General features: G+C 42.1%; 1 protein-coding gene and 1 long non-coding RNA gene across 2 annotated transcripts; both read right to left on the reverse strand.

Moving 5' to 3' along the window:
• Positions 1–1,302: 1,302 nt before the first annotated feature.
• Positions 1,303–7,644, reverse strand: LOC118719769. Its single transcript, XR_004988259.1, has 3 exons — positions 7,632–7,644; positions 3,399–3,403; positions 1,303–1,406 (listed from the first exon to the last, which is right to left on the reverse strand). It is a non-coding gene; the product is annotated as an uncharacterized LOC118719769 (long non-coding RNA).
• Positions 7,645–22,332: 14,688 nt separating this feature from the next.
• On the reverse strand, positions 22,333–23,020 carry LOC118719761 (CCHC-type zinc finger nucleic acid binding protein). The gene has a single exon (XM_036439508.1). The coding sequence runs from the start codon at positions 23,018–23,020 to the stop codon at positions 22,502–22,504; it is 519 nt and encodes a 172-aa protein (XP_036295401.1). The 3' UTR covers positions 22,333–22,501.
• Between the last annotated feature and the right edge of the window lie 1,210 nt (positions 23,021–24,230).

The raw sequence follows: 24,230 nt of genomic DNA on the forward strand, positions 1-24,230 counted from the left end.
TGTCCAATGCCATGAAACTGTACATTGGTCTAATCCAGTACATTTAAAGAAATGCTTTGATGAAACTAAGAGCTATATGAAGCTGGTCCAATACCACACCTTACTGGATATGTTTGGACTAGAGGAATTTATCTCCTGACACATATATCTGAGATGCTGGTAGTCAGTTTTAAGTATTATTAATTTATAAATGTATAACATAGATTCACTTTTAGGTGTTCTCAACTGAAGGCCTCTTTCATTGAAAATTCCCTCTCATCCTGTACTTACCTTTGTGTGCTATCACACATACATTCACTCACACATATGTATGTATTCACGCATATACATAAACACACACATACACCTATACATATCTACACAGATGCACATATGTGAATGTACATATACTCCCACATATATAAGAATACATACATGCTTATACATACAGAAAAATGTACACAAAGATTTATTATATTTTAAAATAAATATGACCAAGTCTTTTCATAATGCATATTCCAAATCTAAATTTTAATTTTTAGTCACTTAGTCAATTATCTGTTTGAATAAATGAACTCCGGAATCTTTTCAAAACCATCATTATTTTTCTAGGTGATCAGATTACTATTTTGTACATTGTTGTAGATGCTGATACTATGTTATTAAAATCTGTGTAGCATTCACACTTCTAGCCTTATATCATGGTAAGTGTCCTACTAGCAAAAGCATATAATAATACCAATTGGATATTTATTATTCAAAAGAAAATATACTTAATTTTATTCTTAAACACACATAAAAGCAAAACTTTAAATTGGGAGTAGGAACTTGAATACACATGAGCATAAACAATTTATGCACTAATCAATAAAGAAAAAAATGGAAAAAATGTTCACAGAATATACACTATACACAGACACAGAAAGATACACACGAAGCTTAAGAAACCATTATCATAAAAGAATCTTTCTGATTCATGCCAGGAAAGAAAATGTTAAATGTCTAAATTGTAATTTTCTAAAATAATGAGGAATTCATAAAGACATTGAAATCTGTGGACTCAGACCCTTGTTAGCATATATAACGTAGGAAGAACAGAAGGCTAAAATTCCTTTGCCTAATTTGTGAGAAACGTTTTAAGCTTGGGTGTTACCTATGCTTCAGGAAATTTACATGCCTTAATATCATCAAGTGACTACCAAGAATCATAATTACAAATTTGGACCATCTGCTTCATTCTTTGTCATTGCTGAAGGCTGTCAACATCTCTAGATTATGAGACAAAGCCTCATTGAGGGACACTGTCATCCTTCAGGCCATGTGAGGAAGGAAATGAGATGGAGCCAGTCTGGACAGTTTGAGAGTGTGGATGAAGTTGTTTATTCTGATATCTCTTGTTCAGAGTTTTCTGTGTCTAGTTCAACCTTCTTGCCAATAGAACTATTTTATATGTGATGATAACTTTGTAATTATCAAAGTAAGACCTTTTGGTGTTTTTCAATGTGTTTGTTGTCAATGTTCGTCCCCACATTGAAAAACTAGAAACTGTTAGGGGGTCTGGATAAGACTGCAGGTTTCATTTGTAAATATGCTGGTGAATGAGTAGATACTCTGAAAACAGAAAAACACTGGAAAGGAGCCCTTTTATATCATATGGAAAGCTTGATGCTGAAAAAAACAGCATGATCTGGATGCCCAAGGTGGGTACTGAGGAAAAAGCATAGATTTTAGCTTGAAGTGCATTTCTTGGCATAATAGATGCAGATTCTGAAGGAAGTGCCCATATTTAGATTTATGTAAATAGGTATATGTTAACTAAACAAGTTAAAATGTTATAGCAGAATTTAAAATTAAGAAATAAATCTAGCTATTATTTTGGGATTCGGTCCTACTAGAAATAAAGGTATCATTGGTTTATTTTTATGGAATGATCTAAATGACATCCAGGAGAGATACACAGATCAAGCTGACTGACAAGGCCTTTGCTGTAGAGGATTTCCCCACTCAAAATACTGATTTCAAGGTAGTGTAAAGCCTTCATTAATATTTGGAAAACACTGAATACTCTTTTTGTTGCTTTAACCAAGAGGTTGTGTTTGTGAAGACCTTTGTACCTGTAACTTGGAACTCAAACAGGAAAGTTTAGTATTAAGAAATCCTTCAATAAAATAAAAATTTAAATACAAATAAAAAATATTAAATAACCCATAGAGAAAGAAGGAAAGAAAATTATCTTTTAGATAGTGAAATTTATTGTCTACTCCAGCACCTGCCTAAGCAGTGTTTACTGGACTTTCCATGAAATGAAAATGAACTTGATACTTCTGACTTTCAGCATTTCAGCCTTTTGCACTGCTCTGTCCTTTCTCACAAGATCTATGGAATGATGGAAACATCCTATGTGCACAGTTATATCTCACACTAGATGCAGGGTGTGTATGTAGTTGTAGTGTGGGCTGCGGGACTGAAGACTCCCAGGGAAGAATACTGTGGATTTGCCATATTTTCTGTATGCAAGCTGCAATAGCAATGTTTAAATGGCACAGAAAATAATTCTCCCTGCAGAGATATTGACAAATTGCAATGGGACATCATGACAAAGGAGAATGAGAGAAGTCTCACCTTGTTCAATAGAAGAATGGACATTATTTTGTGATTCCAACAGGGATATCTGTGTTACTAATTTTCTTGTTACTGTGCTTTAAATATGCTCTACTAATGTCCCTATTCCTCTGTACCCTCATTTAATGTTTAAATTTGGATTCTGGGTTGGGTTGGGGAGGGCACCTTGGGTAAGGGGTAGTGTAGTGGGTGGGAGCATGGGAAGTGGGAGTAGATTAGAATATATATGTATTCACATAGTAAATAAAAATACTTGTTTAAAATACTTCCAAGCTCTTCTTTTTGTTTTTATTTTTTATTGAGAGAGAGAGACAGAGAGAGAGAAAAAGAGAGAGAGAGAGAGAGAGAGAGAGAGAGAGAAACATTGAATGTTTTGTTCCACTTATTTATGCATTAATTGGTTGACTCCTACATGTGCACTTATTGGGGATCAAATCTACAACCTTGGCATGTTAGGAGGATACTTTAACCAAGTGAACTATCCAGCAAGGGCCCTAAGCTCTTCTCATATGAATAGATCTAGTTGGCACAGGTTGAGGTGCTGCTTACATCAATGGGTATTTATGATTCACAGTACCTACCATAAGTTTCAATTGATTATTGCTGGTGCCAGTTCAACATCAACAGGAATCCCCAGTTTGGGATATGGTGAAGAAGAAAACTTTACTCAGTGCAAATATTGATAAAGAATGGCTGTGAAAACAGCACCACTATGGAACAGCTCAATAGTGCTACAGCACAGCTGTGAAAACAGGCTGTGTGGTGAACCTGGGGCCAGCTAAGCAGCTCTGCTCCACTCTGTCTACTCCACACTGGTCTGCTCTACTCTGGTGAGCCATTTTCAATGTTTCAGTTTCAGCTGAGGAAATGCAGTCTTCGGTGGAAAGTGTGCTCTCAGAGCCAGAAGGGAGATGGCTTATATGAAGGGAAGTCCCTGTCCCTGGTTCCAGATTGGTTCATCCTCATGCAAATGAGGACACCAAATCCTCAAAGTTCAATAGATCCTAAAGGCACATCCTGACTGGACAGAGTACAGCCACTCGGATTGGCCGGAGCTGCACAGCTCTGATTGAATGGAAAATCCCAGTCCTATTGGTTGGACTAGGACTCCAGGAACTACATTATAAAGGCTGGCTCATAAGGCAGAAACACAGTGCAGGCAGGAAGTTCAGTTCACAGGCACACCGGTAGTGCAGGCTTCTCCCTGAAATATAGTTTGCATGAGTGGCTCCTGTGTGGAAATGACCATTAGGCTCTGGGTTTGTTTTTTGTTGTTGTTCTTGTTCTTCTTGTTTTTTTGTGGGGGGTGTTTGTTTGTTTGTTTGTTTTAGCCACTAGGAACCCTTCTCAGTCCTTAAGGTATAAGTTATCATCTATTGAAAACTTTCTATGTGCTAGCCATATGGATATTGACGTGGAAGTGGGTGGGAGTAGAGATATCATGTAGAAGCAAACCCTTTGGACTATTCTTTGGAAAAGTTACATGGTTAGCAAAGGAGACAGTTTGCCCATGAAAACACTAAGGAGTCAAATCTCTACCTGCTGGACAGTAACCAGAAAAGCATGTTGGGACTTCAGTAGGAAAGTAACAGGCTCCAAAAATGGGTGGGGTCAAGTCAAGAATGCCTAAAGCAATGAAGATGCCTCATCAATAAAATCAAAACTCAGAATTCCAATATTTAAACACAGTAAGAGAATTTCTAGATGGGGATGAGTATTAAACAAGTGGATTGAGCTTAACATCCTGAATGTACCATTCCTTAAGCATCTTTTGCTTGAATTATCACTGCAATAATCATCCCTAAACCACAAACGTGCTCCATGCCCTTTGTATGTTCTGATTCTTTAAAACTAATGATACAGCTCCTAGGACAATGGAAACTAAGGAGAAAATAAACAAATGGGAATACATAAAAATAAAAAGCTTCTGCACAGCAAAATAAACCATCAACTAAACAACAAGAAAGCCCACTGCATGGGAGGACATATTTGCCAATGTTATCTCCAATAGGGGTTTAATCTCCAACATTTACATGGAACTCATACAACTTAACGAAACCAGATTGGCTCAGTGGATAGAGCATCAGCTTGCAGACAAAAGGAAGATAAACAACCCCCCAAAAAATGGGCAAATGAGCTAAATAGACAGTTTCTGAAAGAGGACATTCAGAAAGCCAACAGACATATGAAAACATGCTCCAAGTCGCTAATCATCTGAGAGAAGCAAATCAAAACAATAATGAGGTACCACCTTACACCTGTCAGAATGGCTATCATCAAAAAATCAACAAATGGAGAGGATCCAAGATGGCTGCTCGGGTAGACATCTAACCGCAGCAGCACACAACAATTTCAATGGAATACAACTAAAATGTAGAGTGGACATTGCCCAGAGCTACAGGTAGTCGACTGACTGAAAACTCTACAACAAGAAGGAAAGAGAAAACCAGAAGGAAAATCAGAGGAGCTGAAAAAAAGCCTGAGGTACGGAGACATGCTGTGCGCCCGCACGCACACGCGCGCGGAAAGGTCACAGCCAGAGAGGAGGAGAGGGCTGGGTGCTGCCTGGAGTTCCCTAGCAGGAAGGAAATAAAACCCCCAGCCTGGGCTGAACCCCCGAAACGGCAGCGCTGAGCCCCAGTTATGGACCAGACCCTGGGTACCCAGGCTCCTGCAGGGGGAGACAGGGCTGTGAGGTGGAATCCCAGGGGAGCAGCAAAAAGCAGGGCCCCCGGAGTGGCGCGCACATTGCATGCAGAGGACTGAATGTTGACTCTGATGCTGGATTACCCTAGCCGGAAGAAACAAAGCCTCCGGCGGCACTGAGCCTCGGTCCAGACTGCTCTGAACCCCAGTTCTAGGCCAATCCCTGGGGACCCAAGCTCAAGCAGAGGGAGACGGGGCTATGAGGTGGAGTCCTGGGAGCGCGGCGAAAGGCCGAACCCCCGGAGTCGCGCACATTGCTTGCAAGGGAAAGAATGTTGACTCTGATGCAGGATTGCCCTGGAGGGAAGGAAACAGGAGCCCCGGCAGTGTTGGGCCCCAGTTTCGACTGCTCTGAACCCCAGTCCTAGGCCAGACCCTGGGGACTCAGGCTCAGGCAGGGGGAGACAGGGCTGTGAGGTGGAATCCCTGGGGAGTGACGTAAAGTGGAGCCCCCAGAGTCGCGCACATTGCGCGCAGACGCACACAATGCATGCAGAGGACAGAATGTTGACTCTGATGCTGTATAGCCCTGACGGGAAGAAACAAAATCTCCGGCGGTGCTGAGCCCCACACCCGACTGCCCTGAACTCCAGTTCTAGGTCAATCCCTGGGGACCCAGGCTCAAGCAGAGGGAGACGGGGCTGTGAGGTGGAGTCCTTGGGGAGCTGCGAAAAGCGGAGCCCCAGGGGTCATGCACACTGCGCGCAGAGGACAGTCTGTTGACTCTGATCCTAGACAACCCTAGCGGGAAGAAGAAAAAAAAACTCCAGACTGGAGGAACGCGACGAGGAGCAGGAGCCCCTGCAGGACACCAGCCAGTTGGGCACCAGCAAGGAGCCGGGCGATGGGGTCCCGGGGGGGGGGGGTGCCCCTGAGCCTTCGACCACTGAGCACGGGCAACAGAGCCAAGGCCGGGGGCTGCTTCCTGGGCGGCGCCGACCCCGGCAACAGGCTGAAGCAGCGCAGGAGCCCACGGAGAACAAAGGGGTGCCACAGGCCAACCTGCTGAGCTCCCAAGACAAGGAGGAAGAAACCAAAGAAGTTCTCAATGTGAAGAAATCAAGTGAGAGCAAAAGATAGTAAAATTACTTAAGAAAGAATACAAAGAAGATCTTGAAAAATCAAAGACTAAGTCAGAACTCAACTCACCAGCCAACATTGCAACATACATGCGTTTAAAAAAAAAAAAAAAAAAGGACAGAATGTTGGAACAGTGGCGGCCAGGCCTAGAGTGGCCAGGCACAAGGCAGTGGCAGCCGGGCCCAGAGCAGCAACGGCCAGGCCCCAGAGCAGCAGCAGCCAGAACCAGAGCATCAACAGCCAGCACTGGAGCAGCCAGATCTGGGGCAGTGGCAGCCAGGCCTGAGGCGGAAGCGGCCAAGCCCAGGGTGGCCAGTCCAGGAACACCCAGACCCGGAGTGGCCAGGCCCGGAGAAGCCGGGCCCAGAGCAGCCGGGTCTGGTATGGCCAGGCCCAGAACAGAAGTAGCCAAGCCCAGAGCATCCAAGCTGGGAGCAGCCAGGTCTGGAGAGGCCGGGTCGGGTGCGGCCAGGCCCAGAGAAGCAGCTGCCAGACTGGGAGCGGCCAGGCCTGGAGCAGCCGGGTCGGGTGCAGCCAGGCCCGGAGCAGCAGCTGCCAGGCTGGGAGCGGCCAGGCCCGGAGCAGCCAAGTCTGGTGCGGCCAGGCCTGGAGCAACAGCTGCCAGGCGGGGAGCAGCCAGGCCCAGAGCGGCCGGGCCCAGAGCAACCGGGCCCAGAGCAGCCAGGTCGGGTGCGGCCAGGCCCGGAGCAGCAGCAGCCAAGTCCAGAGCAACTAGGTCGGGAGCGGCAGTGACCAGACCTGGAGCAGCTGGTTGTGGAATGAGCCAGAGCAACAGAGGCCAGGCCCGGAGCAGCCAGGCCCAGAACAGCTCGCTCCTTGCCTGCCCCTGCCCCATGGCTGCCTCTCAGACATGGCTGGAAACTTTTGCGGGATCTTGAGGGTCTGCTGAATCAAGTGATAAGGGCTTAGATCTGGATGTGTTGAGTTAGTATAGCGCTGGGGTGTTGATCTGTGAGTGCCTTGGGTGGGGCCTGGATGAGGCTGGTTGACCTATTTGGAAATGTCTTTTGTGTGAAGTGTATCATTGGGCATGTGGAGGTATTATTGATATGAAAAAATGCTAAGAAACTGATTTACTATCTGAAAAGGGATTTACTATCAGGGAAAGGGAGGGAGGAAGAGACTGAACATAAACTGTGCACCTATGGATGAGGACAATGGGGGATGGGGAGGGGGCGGAGGGTGGGGTGGGAACCTGGTGGAGGGGGGAAGAAATGAGGAACCTTTGTAATAATATGAACAATAAAGATTGATTTTTTTTAAAAATCAACAAATGGCCAAAATCGGTTTGGCTCAGTGGTAGAGCATTGGTCTGTGGACTGAAAAGTCCCAGGTTCGATTCCGGTCAGGGGCATGTACGTTGGTTGTAGGCACATCCCCGGTGGGGGGTGTGCAAGAGGCAGCTGGTCGGTGTTTCTCTCTCATCAACGTTTCTAGCTCTCTAGCTCTCTCCCTTCCTCTCTGTAAAAAATCAATTTAAATTTTTTTTAAAAAATCAACAAATGACAAGTGCTGTGGAGGATGCGGAGAAAAAGGAACTGTCCTTCATTGCTGATGGGAATGCAGACTGGTGCAGCCACTGTGAAAAACAGTATGGCATTTTCTCAGAAAAGTAAAAATAGTACTCCTATTTGACCCAGTGATCCCACTTCTAGGAATATATCAGAAGAAAACAGAAACACTAATCAGAAAGGATATGTGCACTCCTATGTTCATAACACCATAATTTACAATAGCTAAGATTTGGAAATAGCCTAAGTGCCCATCAGCCAATGAGTGGATTAGAAAACTGTTGTACATGTACTCAATGGAATACTATGCTGCTATAAAAACGAATGAATTCTTACCATTTGCAACAGCATGGACGGAACTGGAGAGCATTATGCTAAGTTAAATAAGCCAGTCAGTGAAAGAAAAATACCACATGATTTTACTCATTTATGAATAATAAAAAAATTATAAATTGATGAACAAAAATAGATACAGAGGCAGAAATGCATCAAACAGACTTTCAAACTACAGTGGAAAGGCTGGGGAGGGTTGAGGGGGCAGGTAAGAGATCAACCAAAGGTCTTGTATGCATGCATATAAGCATAACCAATGGACACAAGACACTAAAAGGGGAGTGAGGGCATGTACTGGGAGGGTAGGGAAGGCTGAAGGAAGGTCAAATGGGGGGGAAAAAGAAGACATATGTACTACTATTTGTAATACTTTAAACAATAATAATTAAAAAAAAAAACCTCGATAGTCTTTTGGAAAACTATAAGCTTCCATCGGATATGCTAAAGGAGAACAATTGGGAAATACACATGAACTAAAAAAGCATAAATACATGTTAACAAATTCCCAATCTCAGATCCCATAGTTTCCAGCTACTACCCTAACTTGTGTGTGTGTGTGTGTGTGTGTGTGTGTGTGTGTGTGTGTGTGTGAGAGAGAGAGAGAGAGAGAGAGAGAGAGAGAGAGAGAGAGAGAGGTCTAAAACAGATTCTCCTTACTTTACCTAAGTTCCCAATTTCCAAGCCTCTGACTTGTCTTTGCTTGAAGGTTATCATGGTAAAACCTCCTATATAAGAGCACCCTCCTGAACAAACATATAAGCATTGCCCCACTATAAGTCCCCCCACAATGTCATATGCATCAAAAGTTTCTTTACTATTTTACTATTCAAAGATACATACATCCTATCTAATAAAATAGTAATATGCAAATTGACTGTCACTCCAAGACACAAGATGGCTGCCCCCATATGGTCAAAGATGGCTGCCCCCATGTGGACACAAGATGGCCACCACAAGATGGCCAGCAGGGGAGGGCAGTTGAGAAGGATCAGGCCTGCAAGGGAGGGCGGTTGGGGGCCATCAGTCTTGCAGGGGAGGGCAGTTAGGGATGACCAGGCTGGCAGAGGAAGGCAGTTGGGGGCAACGGGGCATGCAGGCAAGGGCAACGGGGGGGGGGGGGGACCCAGGCCTGCAGGGGAGAGCAATTGGGGGGGGGGGACCAGGCCTATAAGGGAGGGAAGTTGGGGGTGATCAAACATGCAGGGGAGGGCAGTTAGGGGTGACCAGGCTGGCAGAGGAGGGAAGTTGGGGGTGACATAGCCTGCTAGGAAGGGCAGTCGGGGGAAACCCAGGCCTGCAGGGGAGAGTAGTTTGTGGGGACCAGGCCTGTATCAGAAGGAAGTTGGGAGGTACCAGTGCTGTAGGGGAAGGCAGTTGAGGGGGAGACCAGACCAACATGGGAGAGCAGTTAGGGGTATTGAGGTTGGCAGAGGAGGACAGTTGACGGGACCAGACCTGCAGGGGAGGTCAGTTGGGGGGGGGGGGAGATCACCAAGCCAGCAGGGGATAGCAGTTAGGGGTGACTGGGTCGTCAGGGGAGGAGAGTTGGAAGGACCAGGCCTGAAGAGGAGGGGAGTTGTGGGGATCAGACCATCAGGGGAGGTAAGTTATGGGTGACCAGGCCTGCAGGGTAGGGCAATTAGAGTGACCAGGACTGAAGGGGAGCAGTTCGGCATCAATCAGGCTGGCAGGAGATTGGTTAGGAGGTGATCAGGCTGGCAGGCAGAAGCAGTTAGGGGCAATCAGGAAGGCATGCAGGTGAACAGTTGGGAGCCAGCATCCTGGATTGTGAGAGGGATGCCCGAACTGCCCATTTAGGCCCGATACCAGTGGGATGGTGCCTAAGCAGGCAGTCAGACATCCCTCAAGGGGTTCCAGGTTGGAGAGGGTGCAGGCTGGGCTGAGGGACATTCAACCACCATGCACAAATTTTGTGCACCAGGCCTCTAGTTTATTATAATAACACAGTATTTTTTTGTTAAAACATACCTGGATAGCCCTAACCAGTTTGGCTCACTGGATAGGACATTGGCCTGTGTAAAAAATCAATAAAATACGTTTTTTTAAAAACACACCTGGATAAAAACAAACTTTAGGACTTACTTCTAAAACAAGGCATGACAACACAATAAAAACTGACAATATTCTGTTTTTACAAAAGCACTTTGAATTTTAAACAGAATCAGAATGTATAGAACATATTGACATTAGCAAAATCACAAGAAAGTTTTGCAATTTCTTTTTATCAGTGAACTCTAATTTTATGTTCTAACATAAAACATTTAAATCTGTTAAATGTTTTTTTATCCAGACAGCTCCTTAGTTTTGTGGGGTTTTTTTAATTAGCTTTAATTTCATAAAGAATAATGCTGTGTAGATACAGTGATGGGAATGATGCAAATCAAAATGATAATAAGGTAACATCTCACACCTGTCAGAATGGCTGTCATCAACAAATGCCAAGTGCTGGTGAGGATGTGGATAAAAAGAAACCCTGGTGCATTGCTGGTGTGAATGCAAGCTGTTGCAGCCATTGTGGAGATCAGTATGGAGTTTCCTCAAAAGAATAAAAATGAAACTCCCATTTGACCCAGTGGTCCCAATTCTAAGAATATATCCCAAGAAACTAGAAACACCAATTAGAAAGGATGCACCCCTATGTTCACAACAGCACAATTTACCATAGCTAGGATTTGGAAACAACCTAAGTGACCATCAGCAGATGAGTTAATTAGAATATAATGGTACATCTGCACAATGGTATACTGTGCTACTATTAAAAAAAAAAAAAGTTCTTACCATTTGCAACAGCATGGATGGAACTGGAGAGCATTATGCTAAGTGAAATAAATCAGTCAGAGAAAGATAAATATAACATGATCTCACTCATTTGTGGAATATAATGAACAACATTAAACTGATGTTTTATGTTAGAACATAAAATTAGAGTTCACTGATAAAAAGAAATTGCAAAACTTTCTTGTTCTGGGTCAGACCCTGGGGACCCAGGCTCAGGCAGGGGGAGACGGGGCTGTGAGGCGGAATCCCAGGGGAGCGGTGAAAGGCGGAGCCCCCTGAGTCACGCACATTGCGCGCAAAGGAAGGAATGTTGACTCTGATGCTAGATTGCCCTGGCAGGAAGGATGCAAGAGCTCCGGATGTGCTGAGCCCCAGTTCCAACTGCTCTGAACCCCAGTTCTAGGCCAGTCCCTGGGAACCCAGCCTCAAACAGAGGGAGATGGGGCTGTGAGGCGGAGTCCCAGGGGAACGGCGAGGGGCAGAGCCTCCAGAGTCGCGCACATTGCGCATAGAGGACAGTCTGTTGACTCTGATGCTAGACTCCCCTAGCGGAAAGGAGACAAAACCTCCAGACTGGGAAGAACGTGATGAGGAGCGGGAGCCGCTGCCGGACACCGGCCAGCCGGGTGCCGGCAAGGAACCAGGCGACGGGGCCCCCAGGGATGGGGTGCCGCTAGAGCCAAGGCTGGGGGCTGCTTCCTGGGTGGCGCCAACCCCGGCAACAGGCTGTAGCCATGCAGGAGGCTGCTGATAACAAAGGGGTGCCGCAGGCCAGCCTGCTGAGCTTCCAGGACAAGGAGGAAGAAACTGAACGTTTTCAATGTGAAGAAATCAAGTTATAGCAAAAGATAGTAAAAGTACTTAAGAAAGAATACAAAGAAGATCTTGAAAAATCAAACACTAAGTCAGAACTCAACTCACCAGCCAACATTGCAACATAAATGTGTTTTTAAAAAAAGGACAGAATGTTGGAATGGCAGCAGCCAGGCCCAGAGTAGCCAGGCACAAGGCAGTGGCAGCCGGGCCCAGAGCAGCAGAAGCCAGGCCCCAGAGCAGCAGCAGCCAGAACTAGAGCAGCAGCAGCCAGGCCTGGAGCAGCCAGACCTGGGGCAGTGGCAGCCAGGCCTGGGGCAGAGGTGGCCAAGCCCAGGGTGGCCAGGCCAGGAGCACCCAGGCCCGGAGTAGCCGGGCCTGGAGCATCCAGGTCAGGAGCAGCCAGGCCCAGAGCAGCAGCAACCAAACCCAGAGCAGCCAGGTCAGGAGCGGCCAGGCCCTGATCAGCCAGTCCCGGAGCAGCAGAAGCCAGGCCGTGAGTGGCCAGGCCCGGAGCAGCTGGGCCCAGATTAGCCGGGTCGGGAACAGCCAGGCCCAGAGCAGCAACAACCAAGCCCAGAGCAGCCAGGTCGGGAGTGGCCAGGCCCGGAGAAGCTGGTTGTGGAGCGGACCAGAGCAACCAGGTCGGGAGTGGCCAGGCCCTGAGCAACCAGGCCCAGAACAGCTCGCTCCTCGCCTGCCCCCACCCCAGGGCTGCCTCTCAGACATGGCTGGAAACTTTGGGGGAACTTGAGGGTCTGCTGAATCAAGTGATGTAGGCTTAGATCTGGATGTGTTGAGTTAGTATAGCGCTGGGGTGTTGATCTGTGAGTGCCTTATGTGGGGTCTGGATGAGGTTGGTTGATCTATTTGGAAATGTCTTTTGTGTGAAGTGTATCCTTGGGCATATGGAGGTATTATTGATTTGAGAAAATGCTAAATAACTGATTTACTATAAGAAAAATTTAAAGTTCTGAAAATTTAAGGTCTCTTGCCAAAAAGAGGTTTTAAAGCTAACACCTTAATTTTAATGGAGAAAGGGGAGGACAAGCCCTTTCCACCCAGAACAGTTAATCCAATTCCAACCAGCAGCTATCTTTAAACAATGTGTTCATTTACACTTGAACGGCTATGCCTTTTGATAGCCTAAGGGCAAGTTTACATGTAAACAAGTTTGCTTCTCAATTCCCAGGGCAGGAAAAATCAAGGTTTTAAAATTATTAGATTTTAAAATTTGTTCATGGAAGTTTAAAAGTTTATTAATTAAAAACAACAACAACAAAAAAAAAGGAGATTGAAAAACCTGATGAACAATATTAGCTGTTGATTGTAGTAGAGTCGGCGATATGGGAGGGGAGTGGACTGAGTTCTCCGGGAAAGGGGAAGTGGTGGATGTGGGAAGAGACTGAAAATAAACTGTGCACCTATGGATGAGGACAATGGGGGGTGGGGAGGGGGCGAAGGGTGGGGTGGGAACCTGGTGGAGGGGGGAAGAAATGAGGAACCTTTGTAATAATATGAACAATAAATATTGATTTTTTAAAAAAAATTGATCCAAGGCGGAGCTTGAAGATGGCAACCAAACAGACGGACTTGTTCTGACTCCATTCCCAGAACAGATAAAAGCAGCCTCTGAGTCGCTCAGGGAATATTGATTAGCAGCTAAGGGGCAGCGGAACTCTCAAGGAATGTAAGGAAGGGTCGCTAGACAGGATTTCCTCACCAAGCGGCCAGCACTGCTGCTGCAGCGGCGAGCTATGGGCTACGGGCTCAAAGGGAAGGCTGCGCCATCCTACCAGGAAAGGAGGATCTTCTCTGAGGCCTGGGAAACCCACAGCGGCGGAGTCCATCGAGCAGCTGTGACACCCCAATCGGCGCAAACACGTGGATTCAAGGGAGTTCTTCAACCACCCACGGAAAGGTCAGAGTTTGCGAGATAGCTTGAGGGATCTGGGTCCCGTGGAGCAGGCAGCTACGGTAGCCACGGAGTTCTGGCGAGGCCCCGCCCCCATGGTAGCCGGGAGCGCCTTGCTGCCGCATGCGCTGAGCTGCGCCCAAAGAAGGCTGCAGCGAGAATTCTGCCCCGCAACAGCCAGGGCTGGGTTTGGCGTAATCTTCCCCAGAAGCGGGACTTTTTTAGAATGCCAGGGGACACGGGACAGATTGTTAAGAATAGCGGCTGTCCCGACAAGGGCGGAACATCTGGACACCTCGGCGCCTGATCCCCTTCACCCCCTTGCTCCTGAATACTAGGGAAAGACTGCCCAGTTGGGCATATCCGGGGAAATTGCAGGGGGAAATTGCCTTCCTGGAAACGAGGGATCAGAGCCAGAAGAGATAGTCTGGGAGCCAGTTGGCACTCTGCCAGATAGAGCCATAGAGAAAGAAGGCCAGAGCAACCAAAAAGATTGGGAGGTCAAACCAGTAACACTGACACCTAAGGGCTGAATTACAAATTGCCTTTTCTTTTTCTTTTTCTTTTTCTTTTAATTAATCAAAAATAAATGGACACAAATAACTAAGATATAGCCTACTTAAAATTAAGGATTACCTTACAAAATTGAGGTGCAGTGGAATGCTGGGAACTGCAAGACTCTCTGGTCCGAGATTCAGGCATGCCATATACAATAACAAAGGAAGTGAATGACCACTAATTTTACTATTCTTTATTTTATTTTCATTTTTTACATCTTTTATTTAATTTTCATTTTTTACATCTTTTACTTAAGAAACGAATTTTTTTCTTTTTTCCTTACTTGATTTTACCTTTTCAATTATTACATTTTTCAATCTCTATCACCACTATCTATTACTACTGCTATTTTGCAATTTTTGTTCCTTTTTTTTTTCCTCTCCAGTACTATTTTATTTTTTTCTTTATTTTACATGGGGAGGAACCTTCATTCTATTTTAATCTCTACTATAGCATCATTCAACCCTATCTCAACTCGACCTTTACACCATCACTCTCTAACTAAACTTTACCCTTTTAGTCTCCGGTTTATCCTATCCCTTTCTGGCTTTAGTTTTTCCTCTATTCTTTCTGTATATCCCCTGCTAAAGCTCTCACTATACTTATAGACTTCAGTTCCAACCCCTGATCCAAGTGTATAAATACCACTCTCTGCACTATATTAACTAGTTTAAAAAAAAACTGTTCTCCTCTCTATCCTTTTCTCATTGTTTGTGTGAAGGTTGATAATTGTGAATTTTTATGCTTTTTAGTGAAATTGTTATGGTTGTTCCTGTGTTGTTATTGTTCCTTTGTATTTTTTTTTTTAAAAATCCTATGTTTTTGTTTGTTTCTTTTGCTTCTGTATATCATAGCCTTACTTAATAATAGTGGATATTGTAGTTTGTATTAATGTCCAAGTATTGTTATGGGCTTTGGCTGGGATCAGTGGTTGTTCTATGGCAATTTTCTCCACATATATATAGTTTGTTTCCCATTTCTCTTTTAGTTTGCTTCTTCTCTCTCTGTCTTTCTCTCTCTCTCTTCTCTCTCTCTTCTCTCTCTCTCTCTCTTTTCCTTTTTTCCCTTTTTTCCAACTTCATTTTGTCATTACTTTTTTCTTCTTTTTCTATCTCTTTATCCCTATTTTTTTATTTACTTATTTTATTTTATTTTTACCTTTCTTCCTTCTCTCCTATCCACTAATTTGCATTTCTCTATTGGTCAGCTTTATTAGAGGTTATTAATATTGTAAATACATTCCTGTTAAGTGCCTCTTGTGTTGTACCTGATAGTGTTGTATTTTGTACCTTTAAATCAAGGCAAGACAAGGAACACCACATAACCAGACATCCTGAAAAGAGATACCATGGGAAGACAAAAAAATACCCCGCATATGAAAGAAAAGCAGGCATCACCCGAAAAGGAAGTAAATGAGTCAGAGGCAAGCAGCCTACCAGAGCAAGAGTTCAGAATAATGATCATAGGATGGCTAAAAAGAATGGAAGAGAAATTTGACAATACCCAAGAAGAAATGAGGAAGAACCATGAGGAATTGAATAAGAGCCATGAGGAATTGAAGAAGAACCAAGAAGAAATGAAAAATTACATCGCTACCATGAAGAACTCAATAGAAAGCATCAAGAGTAGACTAGATGAAGCAGAGGACTGCATCAGTGAGCTAGAAGACAAGTTGGAAAAAAATACCCAAGTAGAGCAGCTTCTAGAAAAAAAAGATTAAAAAGCAGGAGCAGAGCCTACGGGAGCTTTGAGACAATACAAAACAAAATAATATTCGAATAATAGGGGTTCCAGAAGAAAAGGAAACTGAGGTAGACATGGAAAAAGTATTTCAAGAAATAATGACATAAAACTTTCCTGAGATAGAGAAGAAAAAACCCACACAAATCCAAGATGCTCTCAGAGTCCCAAGCAAAATGAATCCCAGAAGACAGATGCTAAGGCACATTATAATTAAAGTGGCAAACAACAACGACAAGGTAAGAATCTTAAAAGCAGCCAGAGAGACACAGAAAGTTACATACAGAGGAACCCCCATCAGACTAGCAACTGATTTCTCAACCGAAACATATCAGGCCAGAAGGGAATGGGATGAAATATACAAAGTCATGCAAAAGAAGGGTCTGAATCCAAGAATACTGTACCCAGCAAGGCTATCAATCAAAATTGAAGGGGAAATCAGGAGTTTCACAAACAAAAAAAGACTGAAGGAATTTTTCTCCACCAAACCGGCAATGCAAGAAATGCTAAACGGTCTACTGTAAAAATAAAGAAATAGGAGGTGAAGAAGGAACATGGGTATAGAATAAAAATGGCGTCAAGTGAGTACCTATCAATAATAACCTTAAATGTAAATGGATTAAATGCTCCAATCAAAAGACATAGGGTGTCATATTGGATAAGAAAACAAGACCCATACATCTGTTGTCTACAAGAAACCCACCTCAGAAAAAAGATGCACACAGACTGAGGGTGAAGGGATGGAAAAAGTTTTCCAGGCAAATGGAAATGAAAAAAAAGCTGGGGTAGCAATACTTATATCTGACAAATTAGATCTCAGAGTGAAGGACATAACAAGAGATAATGAAGGCCACTTCATAATACTAAAGGGAACAATCCAACAAGAAGAAATATCCCTGGTAAATATATATGAACCAAATACAGGAGCACCCAAATACATAAAAAAAACTGCTGGAGGACATTAAGGGAGAGATTAATAGCAATACAATCATAGTAGGAGATTTTAATACCCCACTGTCACTCTTCGAAAAATCATCTAAACAAAAAATAAGCAAAGAAATATCAATCCTAAATGACTCACTACACCAGATGGAATTAGTCGACATTTTCAGAACATTCCACCCCAAAGCCACAGAATATACATTCTTCTCAAGTGCACATGGGACATTCTCAAAGATAGACCACATTTTGGGACATAGGCAAAGTCTCTTCAAATTCAAGAAGATAGAAATCATATCAAGCATGTTCTCAGATCATAATGGCATAAAACTGGAAATTAACTACAATAAAAATAATCCAAAGAAATCAAACACATGGAAACTAAACAGCATGCTATTAAACAAGGACTGGGTTACCAGAGAAATCAAGGAAGAAATTAAAAACATCCTGGAAACAAATAACAATGAAAACACAACAATCCAAAATCTATGGGACACAGCAAAAGCAGTTTTGAGAGGGAAGTTCATATCCTTACAAGCCTGTTGCAAAAAAACTAGAAAAAATGGTAACAGATGATCTAACTCTACAACTCAAAGAGTTAGAAAAAGAGCAACAAGAAAAGCCCAGTGTAAGCAGAAGGAAGGAAATAACAAAAATCAGAGCACAGATAAACGACATAGAGACCAAAGAAACAATACATAAGATCAACAAAACCAAGAGCTGGTTCTTTGAAAGGATAAACAAGATAGATGGACCTCCAGCCAGGCTAATGAAGAAACAAAGAGAGAGGACCCAAATAAACAAAATCAGAAACAAAAGAGGTGAAATAACAACAGATCCCACCGAAATACAACAGATTGTTCCTAAATACTACAAACTATTTATTCCAACATAACCTGGAGGAAATGGACATATTCCTAGAAAAATACAAACTTCCAAAACTCAATCAGGAAGAATCTAAAAATCTCAATAGACCAGTGACTTGGTAAGAAATTGAAACAGTCATCAAAAAGCGTCCAGCAAACAAAAGCCCAGTGCCAGATGGCTTCAAAGGAGAGTTTTAGCAAACATTCAAGGAAGAACTAAAACCTATCCTCCTCAGACTATTCCAAAAAATTCAAGAGGAAGGAACACTTCCAAGCTCCTTCTATGAAGCCAGCATCACCCTAATACCAAAAGCAGATAAAGATAACTCAATGAAAGAGAATTACAGGCCAATATCTCTCATGAACATAGATGCCAAAATCCTCAACAAAATTCTAGCAAATCGACTCAAGAAGAACATCACAAAGATCATACACCATGACCAACTAGGATTTATTCCAGGAATGCAAGGATGGTACAATATCCGCAAATCTATAAACGGGACACATCACATTAACAAATTGAAAGATAAAAATCATATAGTCATATCAATTGATGCAGAAAAAGCATTTGATAAAATCCAACACCCTTTCCTGATAAAAACTCTTAACAAGGTGGGAGTACAAGGATCATACCTCAACATAATAAAAGCTATATATGATAAACCCACAGCCAACATTATACTCAATGGGCAAAAACTAAAACCTTTCCCTCTAAGAACAGGAACAAGACAGGGATGCCCACTCTCGCCACTCCTGTTTGACATAGTACTGGAAGTACTAGCCATTTCAATTAGACAAGAGGAGGAAATAAAAGGCATCCAAATTGAAAAAGAAGAAGTAAAGTTATCCTTATTTTCAGATGACATGATATTGTACATAAAAAACCCAAAAGACTCCATTAAAAAACTAATTGACTTAATAAATGAATTTGGCAATGTAGCAGGATACAAAATTAATGCCAAGAAATTCATGGCATTTCTATACACCAACAGTGAAACTACAGAAACAGACTAAAAGCAATTCCATTTACCATCGCACCAAAAAAACTAAGCTACCTTGGAATAAACTTAACTAAGGAGGTAAAAGACCTATACACGGAAAACTACACGACACTTGAAAAAAAGAGATAGAGGAAGATGTAAACAGATGGAAGAACATACCATGTTCATGGATTGGTAGAATCAACATCATCAAAATGTCCATACTTCCCAAAGCAATCTATAAGTTCAATGCACTCCCAATTAAAATACCAACGGCATATTTCACTGACCTAGAAAAAAATCTTCAAAAGTTCATTTGGAACAACAAAAGACCCCAATAGCTACAGCAATCCTGAGAAAGAAGAGTACAGTAGGAGGGATCTCAATTCCAGATTTCAAGCTTTATTACAAAGCCACTGTTCTCAAAACAGCCTGTTACTGGCAGAAGAACAGACATATAGATCAATGGAATAGAATTGAGAACCCAGATATCAACCCAAATCACTATGCTCAGTTAATATTTGACAAAGGAGGCACAAATATACAATGGAGTCAAGACAGTCTCTTCAATAAATGGTGTTGGGAAAATTGGACTGATACATGCAAAAGAATGAAACTGGATCACCAACTTACACCATAAACAAAAATAAACTCAAAATGGATACAAGACTTAAACATAAGACCGGAAACAATAAAAATACTAGAGGCATCCACAAGCAGCAAAATCTCAGACATATGCCAAAAGAACTTCTTCAGTGATACTGCCCCTAGGGCAATGGAAGCTAAAGAGAAAATAAACAAATGGGACTACATCAAAATAAAAAGCTTTTTTACAGCAAAGGAAACCATCAACAAAACAACAAGAAATCCCTCTGTATGGGAGAACATATTTGCAAATGATATCACTGATAAAGGTTTAATCTCCAACATCTACAGACAGCTTATTCAACTTAATAAGAGGAAATTAAATGACCCAATTAAAAAATGGGCAATGGATCTAAATAGAATCTTCTCAAAAGAAGACAGAAGGAAGGCCAAGAGGCACATGAAAACATGCTAAAAGTCGCTAATTATCGGAGAAATGCAAATCAAAACAACAATGCGGTACCATCTCACACCTGTCAGAATGGTCAACATCAACAAATCAACAAACGACAAGTGTTGGCAAGGTTGTAGAGAAAATGGAACCCTCGTGCACTGCTGGTGGGAATGCAGACTGGTGCAACCACTGTGGAGAACAGTATGTAGCTTCCTCAAAAAACTGAAAATGGAACTCCCATTTGACCCAGTAATCCTACTCCTAGGGATATATCCCAAGAAGCTAGAAACATCAATCAGAAAGGATATATGCACCCCTCTGTTCATAGCAGCACAATTTATAATAGTTAGGATTTGGAAACAGCCTAGATACCCATCAGCAGATGAATGGATCCAAAAACCATGGTACATTTACACAATGGAATATTATGCTGCCATAAAAAGAAAAAATTTTCATCGTTTACAGCAACCTGGATGGAATTGGAGAACATCATGCTGAGTGAAACAAGCCAGTCAATGAAAGAGAGACACCACATGACCTCACTTATATATGGATGATAAAGAACATTATAAACTGAAGATCCAAAAGATAGATATAGAGACAGTAAAGCAACAAGCAGACTGTCAAGTTACAGCAGGGAGGTTGGGGAGATCTGGAGGAGATAAGAGATCAACTGAAGGACTTGTATGCATGCATCTAAGTACAACTAATGGACACAACACTTTGGGGAGGGTGGGTATGTATGGGAGGGGGGGCATTGGTATATGTACAAAAATAATAATTTAATAAAAAGTATATATTTAAAAAAAAAAAACTGCCATTCCCTAAAGTATAATCTCAATCCATTGAGATTTTGCTTCCCAGTAATTGTTTAGTTCAAATAAACTTTTAAAAAAATTATCTACAGGTTTAAATGTTTATGTGACTTCAGTTACATTTCTTGTACCACTTAAGTTTATGGACCAAAAATTTTACCCTCTATAATATTCTTCCCGCTAAAAATTATATTTCATTCTAGGTTTAATGTGTAGTATTGTCATTATTGTTATTTTCTAAATTATTTTTATTACAATTTCAATTCTTCCTTGGCACAATAGTTTCATCTTCCTATCCCAGGTTTTATTTGCTGTTTAAAAGTGCCTGTTATGCCGAAACCGGTTTGGCTCAGTGGTAGAGCATCAGTCTGCGGACTGAGGGGTCCCGGGTTCGATTCTGGTCAAGGGCAGAATTGGTTTCGGGCACATCCCTGGTGGGGGGGGTGTGGGACGCAGCTGGTCAATGTTTCTCTCTCGTCGACGTTTCTAGCTCTCTCTCTCCCTTCCTCTCTGTAAAATATCAATAAAATATATTTTTTTAAATAGTGCCTGTTATATTTTATAGAAATTCAGTTGTTTTTCAGATATTATTTTTTTAAATATATTTTATTGATTTTCACAGAGAGGAAGAGAGAATTAGAGAGTTAGAAACATCGATGAGAGAGAATCATCGATCAGCTGCCTCTTGCACACCCCCTACTGGGGATGTGCCCGCAACCAAGGTACATGCCCTTGCCCGGAATCAAACCCGGGACCTTTCAGTCCGCAGGCTGACGCTCTATCCACTGAGCCAAACCGGTCTCGGCTCAGATATTATTTTTTAAAATAGATTTCAGCATATGAAACTGAACATTTTCATATCTGTTAAAACACATTTTTTCCAGAAACTCCTAAATATAAATATAATATTGTATCTATAAATATGAGTATTTTGAAATTACTTAATTTTTATGGTCTTAGATTTTTAAAGTATAGAAATTCAAATTTTGCAGTCAAAATATTTATGTCCACAATTTTCTGCTTAGGTTTTTTTTTTTTAATTGGGTTTTTTTTTTTTTTTTCATTGCTCTCTCTCTCTCTCTCTGTAAACTCTTTATACACATTTTGCATATTTTTCTGGTTTCATTAAACTAGGTAAGATCAGATAAAGGTGTCTTTTAATGTTACTCAAAAAGTAATGAAGTCAGATAATTAAAAGCAATAAATACATAATAAATTAGAGTTACTTTGTCAAGATCACAGACATTTCTAGAATCAGCTTTATTTGTACAATGAATCTCTGAGGAAATGTCGCCTCCTCAGGGTGCCTTTGTATCTAAAACAGAATCATATGTGGCCCCCCCCGCCAACACACATAATTTCTATCCTTTTACCTGGTGTTCTTTTTCTCTGTAGCTATTTATCTTCATCTGAGACACTACATATTTTGCTTCATAGATTCTAGGTCTGTGTTCTCAAACTTAGTCTGATTTATGTACTGATGTATCCCAAACTCCTCCAATAGTAGCTGGCACACAGTAGGCCTTAATTAAAGCTTAAATAATACATCGAAAGGACCTAGAAATTACCTTAGGCTCAGAATAACTGTTCAATAGGCGGATTCACTAGTGGTGCAGAAACGTTCATTATAAGATATCTACAAGCCATTTCTTCCTTTGAGATGATGATTAAAGTTAACTGGCCTAGAAGTAGTCTCCATTTATCAACTTTTGGTTAATGAAGAGTTTTCAGAGAAAATACTACAATTATCAGCAAAATGGAGGGGGGCGGGCACAGAGGAGAATTTTAAGCGGTATCTTCAACGGGGCAATCCCGGGCTAAATGCCCGGACTTTCCACAGCTGTAGCAGTTGACTTCCATTTTCTTGGTACAGTTGATGGCTATATGGCCAGTCTTGCCACAACGATAGCACTTGATTTGGGTGCAGTCTTTCTGAATGTGACCATATTCACCACAAGAGTAGCACTTCTGTTCTTCCTGACGGTCACAATCACGAGCCAGATGGCCTGATCTGCCACAAATGTAACAGCACTGCTCTCTTGAGCGCTTAGGCTTGTCAACACAGTCTTTGGCGATGTGGCCACTTCTCCCACAGTTGTAACAGATGTCCTCATTTAGCTCACAGTTCTTAGCGTAATGACCAGATTCACCGCAGCGGTAACAGATGTCAGATGGAGTGGCGGAACTGTACTGACAACCTCTGCCACGGCCTCCAGTTCTTTGCCTTGGAGTTTGTCCTTCTCTAGGGCATCCCCGGACCCATTGGCCAGAGCGTACATACTTGAAATATTCCTTGCCGCTCATGGCTATAGGAGGATTTTCCAGTGATCCGGTGTACCACTGCCCTAGAGGTTCCCACACAGCGCCCCTTAGTGTGGCTTAGAAAGCGGAGGCTGATTTTCTCTAGGAGCTTCCATGACGTCACACAAGGCTTGCGCACAGCCCCATTCTTGTGTCACGGGAGTTCCAACTGCCATACCCTCCTGATTTTCTTCGTCTTTGAAGCCAAAAACATAGTACTGTTTTCCATTTTTTATTTTTTTAAATAAAAGCTTGGGTCATTAAGTTTAAGTTTGATTCTTTCCCTGTTTAGAAAATGTGCTCAGTATTAAGACTTCTTATAATTAAGACTTAAGCCTTCTTTGTTTTTATGTATGTGCTAAGGACTTAGGAAACTATGTGTGAGATGTATCTAATCAGTAAATGAAAGAGAGAAATTGTAACCAATTAGAGTAACCCAACATTTTTGTTTTAAAAAATAAAATACAGCCCTGGCTGGTTTGGCTCAGTGGAAAGAGTGTTGGCCTGTGGACTGAGGGGTTTCAGGTTCAATTCCTATCAAGGGCATGTGCCTTGATTGCAGACACATCCCTAGTGGGGAGTGTGCAGGAGGCAGCTGACCGGTATTTCTAGCTCTCTATCCCTGTCCCTTTCTCTCTGTAGAAAAACCAATAAAATGTATTTTAAAATAAAATACAAGTATCCATAAAGATGAGATACATTAGATAGGGGGGAAAAAATCTGTAAAATGCTGCAGTGAGAACATTTACTCATAATTTATACAGTTTTATTGCAGTAATCTTAATTTTCAACCTAATCACCACCATTTAAGTTATCAAACATAACATGATTGGAGCATTCAGTATAAAGAATGCATTATTACTGGGAAAATAAAATATAAAACTATAATTTACATATTGGACAGATTTCCTTTCTGTTTTCCAAATTGTTTATATCTTATACAAATGTCATAAAGATTTGTGAATGTGTTTTCCATTTTTATAGATAAATAAATATGGAGAACTAGACACTAAAAAATCAAGAAAAGCTATTTGAGGGTTATATTATTGAATATGACTTTTTTTTCTCCTTATTTTTCTTCTTTGTACTTTACAATTTTTAAATTATTTTGAGTTGTGTAATTTTTTAAATTCACAATAAATATTTTTTCTTTAAGTTACTACTTAGCTATATGATTTGTATATGAATTTTTTTAGATAGCCAGTACAAATAT

This window comes from Pipistrellus kuhlii, unplaced genomic scaffold (assembly GCF_014108245.1).
Source record: "Pipistrellus kuhlii isolate mPipKuh1 unplaced genomic scaffold, mPipKuh1.p scaffold_m20_p_16, whole genome shotgun sequence".
NCBI lineage: Eukaryota > Metazoa > Chordata > Mammalia > Chiroptera > Vespertilionidae > Pipistrellus > Pipistrellus kuhlii.